General features: G+C 41.1%; 1 protein-coding gene across 1 annotated transcript; it reads left to right on the forward strand.

Annotated features, from left to right (window-relative positions):
• The first annotated feature begins 341 nt into the window (after positions 1–341).
• Positions 342–773, forward strand: LOC138901346 (uncharacterized). Its single transcript, XM_070189101.1, has one exon. The coding sequence runs from the start codon at positions 342–344 to the stop codon at positions 771–773; it is 432 nt and encodes a 143-aa protein (XP_070045202.1).
• Positions 774–6,440: the final 5,667 nt, after the last annotated feature.

The following is a 6,440-nucleotide window of genomic DNA, read 5'->3' on the forward strand; positions in this document are numbered from 1 at the left end:
CGCCTTTGCGAAGTCCTTTATCGCATTTGCAAAGCCCTTTTTCGCATTTGCGAGGACTGCTTGCCTGGGTTGACTTTGCATTTGCGAAGCCTTTTTTCGCATTTGCGATCACTGCTTTCTTCACATTTCCCACATCTGTGTCTCAATTGCGACATCTGAGGCCATTTACCAGATTTTCTTCTTTTCAACTTCTGAGGTCTCCAACACCTGTTCAAGCAAAAGGACCTTAATTTGCGGTAGCAGAGATGGTTAGAGTTGCTCAAAGATTATGATATCACCAATTACATCATCTTGGGAAAGCCAATATAGTGGCCGATGCATTTAGTAGGAAGGCTGAGAGCATGGGAAGTTTGACATATTTATCGGTAGCAGAAAGGCCACTAGCCATAGATGTTTTGGCTTTGGCCAATCGGTTCGAGAGATTGGATGTTTCGAAGCCTAGCTGGGTTCTTTCTTGCATTGTGGTACAATCATCGTTATTGGAGCGTTTCAAGGCTCGCCAGTTTGATTATGCTCACTTGTTGGTATTGAAGGACACAGTGCAGTGGGGTGATACTAAGGAGGTTGTGATTGGTGATGATGGTGTTATGCAGTTTCAAGGCCAGATTTGTGTTCCAAATGTTGATGGGTTGAGAGATTTCATCCTTGAACAAACTCACAACTCACGCTATTTTATTTACACTTGTGTCACGAAGATGCACCATGACTTGAAACAACACTATTGGTGGCGGAGAATGAAGAAAGATATTGTTGTTTATGTCTCTCGGTGTTAGAATTGTCAAAAGGTGAAGTATGAGCATCAGAAATCATGAGAGTTGACTCACAGATTGGAGGTACCAGAGTGAAAGTGGGAGCACATTACTATGGATTTTGTGGTAGGCTTACCACAGACCTTGAAGAAATATGATGCAGTCTGGTTGTTGTGGACCGGTTGACTAAGTCCGCACACTTCATTCCGGTGATGACTTCTTATTCTTTAGAGCGATTGGCTTAGATTTACATTCGAGATATTATACACTGCACGTGTCATGCCCCAAACTCGGGGAACGCGACCCGCGCTAAACCTAGTGAACCCCGGCCGAGCAAGCCTATTAGATTTTCTTCTACCCAAACTCATCCATGAATAAAGAGAATACATAATTTTGTTAATTAAATAATAAGGTGATCATGTCTACAATAACAATTCATTACCACTAGTTACCTCATTAATAAGTCTCAAAACACACACACACACACACACATCTTTATGGTTCAAAGTGGAACAAGTGATTTAATCACAACACAACTTGTTTAACATTCCCAACACTCATACACAACCCACAATTAGTCTACAGAGCCTCTACAAATACCAAAGTGTACAATGGTAGTGCCGGCAACAAGGACCTGGCTATACCTCAAAATACGATAACACATACGAAACGAAAGATTCACAACCCCGGAATGAGATGAGGCTCACCAAGTCAGCTGGGAAGGATGAACACTGCTATCACTGGTCAGTATCCTCCGTTGTGGAAACAGCTGCAACCATTAAAGAAGCAGCGCCCCCGAAAAAAGGGACGTTAGTACATGTTGAATAGTATTAGTATGAAAATCAAACACCAATTTAAGAACTTGGAAATACAGTATGAATATGATGAATCAAGGCGACAATAGAATAGAATAGATAGCTGTTTAAACCAAAGCAAGGTTATCAAGAGCTGTCATTAACATTTATCGAATTTAAGATGAGATACTCTGTAACCATTTTCACACAATGCGGCCCCGCCGCCTCAACCCAATGTATGCTGGTGGAGGTGTAAGCACAATACCAAAACTCTACTCAAGCGGCCCTGCCGCCTCACCCCAATGTATGCGGGTGGAGGTGTAAATACTATACCTATTTTCACACAAAACGGCCCCGCCGCCTCACCCCAATATATGCGGGTGGAAATGCATCTATGATTTCAATACCTACACAAAGCGGCCATGCCACCTCACTCAATATATATAGTTGGGTGGTGGTGCAACAACCATACCAAAATCATACACAAAGCGGTATTGCCGCCTCACCCCAATGTATGCGGGTGGAGGTGCAATCCCAATCACAATCTCTACACGATTTGGCATAATAATTTTCCCATAAATCACGACTTAGAATTATAACATGTAGATGCACAATCCATAGTTTGGACACATCCTCAATTTATAATGCAATATAAGAAGAGCATTTGAAACACGAATTGAACATATATCTTTGTCACAAAACTCATTCTGAATACTTGATTTGTAATAAATATCTTGGAACTTACAAGGATATTGGGATTCCAATTCTTAAAGAAGAGTTTAGCCAACATACCTCAATTGAGCTTCCTTAAACTCTAAACTATTCCAGAATTCTTAGCAACTTCAATCTATTTCAAAAATATAACAAGTTGAACAAAAATTAGGAAGATGATCATGGTTCTAGCTCATTTGAGCATTTTATCAAACACTAGGTGTGCATTAAGGTTTCAAGGTCCTTTTTATAGGATTTCATCATCCCACAACCCACTCTTTACCATTTGTTTAGCTCATTATCTTCCTACACCCTTTGATAACACATGCATGCAAAATAAACAACTCCCATACCCAAGAATTGTCATGCTAATTACCCATTCTTAGATAAATTTCTAAATTAGGGGTTAGGGTGTGGAATCTTACCTCTAGGATGAAGACCTAATGAGTTTTCCTTGTTAATCTTCAAAGATTTGAGCAAGAATTGAAGGACAATTGGTTGAAGATTACTCTCTCACTCTAGGGCACTTTCTCACTCTCAAAATGTCTGATTTTAGCTCAAAAATGATACAAATCGTCTATTTAACGAAGTAGGGTCGTGTTATAAAAACCTAAAAATGAAGCTCTGGAACAGGATATGCGGTCCATATATCGCCCGCACAATTAGGTGCCAAAAACTAGGAAAACTCTGCCTCGGTCTGCGGTAGTTATGCGCCCCGCAGATTTGTCTTGCGGTCGCATAATGCACCGCATAACTGGTCTGCGGCCGCATAATACACCGCAAACTTTTGCCCAAACCGCCTCGCCCCTGATTCATTTTACGACCATTATGTGGTCTGCAGAGTGATTCTACGGCCGCATAGTGGGCCGCAAAAATGCATTTTTTTGCTCAAATTGTTTCTTCACTTTCCAGTGCATTGTTCAACCCAAAAAGTCCGTGCTGAGAAGAATTTCTATAATCCTCAAACATGTAAGCCTAGTCCTGCACCATGAAACCTTAAATTCATTTGCGAAATTTTATGGGGCTTTACATTCTTCCCCACTTAGGATCATTCGTCCCCGAATGAGAATCAAAGTTCACTATTAGCACCTGATGCGACTCAATTTCGACACCGCACACCAGCAGCCCCAAATTTGACTAACTCCCTAAATTTCCAAAATTTTGCGAGAGTTTCCCTTGTAACTGGGCCTATCCACCTGTCAGAGAACCCTAGAAACACATCCTAACAACATATACATAATCCAACAATGTAACATAACACAAAACAATACCAACGGTGGCCTCACACGCAATATATTACCAGAAAGGAACACCCTTAATGTCAATTTGTACAAATGATACATAATTCATAGAAGGTAACCCTTAGAATTTTCATAGAACACAACTTTATACATACATGGCTATTCAAACAAATAAGGATACTTTTTCTTCATTTCCTCCTCGGCCTCCCAAGTAGCCTCTTCAACCTGTTGGTTTCGCCATAGAACTTTCACGGAGGCAATTTCTTTATTTGTCAACTTTCGGACTTGCCGATCAATAATAGAAATAGGAATCTCTTCATACGTCAATTCCTCATTAACCTCAATTGTCTCAACCGGAACAATGAGTATCGGGTCTCCAACTACTTTCTTTCGCATAGACACATGAAACACTGGGTGCACTAATGACATCTTAGGTGGTAGCTTAAGCTTTTATGCCACCTCACCGTTCATATGAATGATTCTGTATGGTCCGACATACCTCATACTCAATTTCCCTTTCTTACCAAATCACATTACACCCTTCATGGGGGAAACCTTCAAGAATACCCAATCATCTTCTTTGAACTCCAAATCCCTACGACAAACATCCGAATAGGACTTCTACCGGCTCTAAGCAGTATTTAACCGCTCCTTAATGATCTTAACTTTTTCCATAGCCTGATGCATGAGGTCTGGCACTATCAATTCTGCTTCCCCAATTTCGAACCACTCAATGGGAGATCTACATCTCCTTCCATATAAAGCCTCAAACGGTGCCATCCGAAAGCTAGCATGATAACTATTGTTGTAGGCAAATTCTATGTGTGGCAAATGATCATCCCAGCTACCTTTGAAGTCTAGAACACAAGCACGCAACATATCCTCGAGCGTCTGAATAGTCTGCTCTACCTGCCAATCCGTCTGCGGGTGAAAGGTTGTATTGAGATTCACCTGAGTACCCAAACCTTGCTGAAATTTCTTTCGAAAATTAGCCGTGAACTGTCCCCCCCCCCCCCCAATCAGAAATGATAGAAACTGGAATGCCATGCAACCTGACTATTTATTTGATATACAACCGAGCATACTATTCCGCTGTATTGGTAGCCTTAACCTGCAAAAAGTGGGCTGATTTCGTGAGTCGATCCACAATCACCAAAATTGAGTCAAACTTACGAGGAGTGCGAGGTAGTCCTACCTCAAAGTCCATATCATTTCTCTTCATTTCATTCCACCAATAGACTTCCTTGAGATCATGATATATTTTTGTAGAGCCCGGGTGCACGTAATACCTAGAAGTGTGAGCCTCGGTCATGATTCTTTCTCAGAGACCATCCACATTTTGAAAAAAGTCTGCCACATTCCTCACAGCCGCAATCTTTTGAGGATCAACCATAATTCCTTCACTAGAGACTACATGACCCAAGAATGTGACATACTTAAGCAGAAATTCACACTTCGAAAACTTTGCATATTACTTATGCTTATATAGGGTTTGCAGAACAACCCTGAGATGATCGGTGTGGTCCTCTCGATTGCTTGAATATACAAGGATATCGTCAATAAACACTATCACAAAGGAGTCAAGAAAAGGCTTGAAGACTCGATTCATAATATCCATGAAAGCTGCTAGGGCATTTGTTAGCCCAAAAGACATTACCAAAAATTCATAGTGCCCGTATCGGGTTCTATAATTCTAAAACACGTAAGCCTAGTCCGGCACCATGAAACCTTAAATTCATTTGTGAAATTTTATGCGGCTTTACAGCACAACGTGCCCATTTTCATCATTTCTGACCAAGGCACGCAATTCACATCACATTTTTGGAGAGCCGTGCAATGTGTGTTGGGCACGCGGGTCAAGCTGTGTACCGAGTTTCATCCTCAGACGGACGGGCAGTCCGATCGCACTATTCAAATCTTGGAGGACATGTTACATGCCTGTGTTATGGATTTCGGAGGGTCGTGGGATCAGTTTCTACCGCAAGCAGAGTTCGCCGACAATAAAAACTACCAGTCGAGCATCGGAATGTCTCCGTATGAGGCCTTATATGGGATGCGATGTCGTTCGCTGATTGGTTGGTTTGAGCCCAGAGAGGCTAGATTGTTGGGCATTGATTTGGTCCATGATGCTTTGGAGAAGGTTAAGGTGATTAGGAGCAACTTCGTACAACTCAATCTAGTCAGAAGAGTTATGCGGACCGGAAGGTTTGAGATGTAAATTACATGGTGGGTGAGAAGGTTCTTCTGCGAAAGTGCAATAGAGAGGTTAGCCGATTGAGGAGGCTCTGTGGGAGTACGCGTACGATATATAGAGTAGATACCCACACATTTTTACCAGTCCAAGAACTTTTTTGTGTCTGTTCGAGGATGAACGTTTCTTTTAAAGGTGGTAATGTAACGACTTGATATATCGTTTTGAGTACTAGCCCTTATTTCTATGTTCTAAGACCTCTCATAGCTTCATTAGATATTATATGACTTGCATGCATGATCCGTATTGTTTTTCGGAATGTTTTACGTGAAATTTTAAAGAAAATGTGATTTTTGTCTTTAAAAATAATTTGAGTTGACCACGGTCAAAGTTCTTAGTAAACGACTTTGGATAAGTGTTTTGTCAATTCCAGTAGGTTGGTATGATATTTTTGGACTTGTACGCATGTTTGGTTAGGATCCGGGGTAACCCGAGCGCGTTTCAGCACTTTATGTGAAAGGTTGTGAAAAATGAGTTTTCAAGTTGAAATCTTGAGTTTTGATGATCGATTCTCATTATTTGATGTTATTTTGATGATTTGATGTAGCGAGAAAGTTTATATGATGTTATTAGACTTGTGTGCATGTTCGGTTTGGAGCCCAAGGGGTTCGGCTGAATTTCGGATTAGTTGCGGACAATTTTTGGACGTAGAGAACTGCTGTTTTTTTTTTCTAGTACACAGTTCTTCATGATC

The sequence above is a fragment of the Nicotiana tomentosiformis genome, chromosome 11, assembly GCF_000390325.3.
Source record: "Nicotiana tomentosiformis chromosome 11, ASM39032v3, whole genome shotgun sequence".
NCBI classification, from domain to species: Eukaryota; Viridiplantae; Streptophyta; class Magnoliopsida; order Solanales; family Solanaceae; genus Nicotiana; species Nicotiana tomentosiformis.

Excerpts from the sequence above, each read along its gene's own strand:
- LOC138901346 (XM_070189101.1), top strand. The coding sequence starts at position 342 with ATGGGAAGTTTGACATATTTATCGGTAGCAGAAAGGCCACTAGCCATA.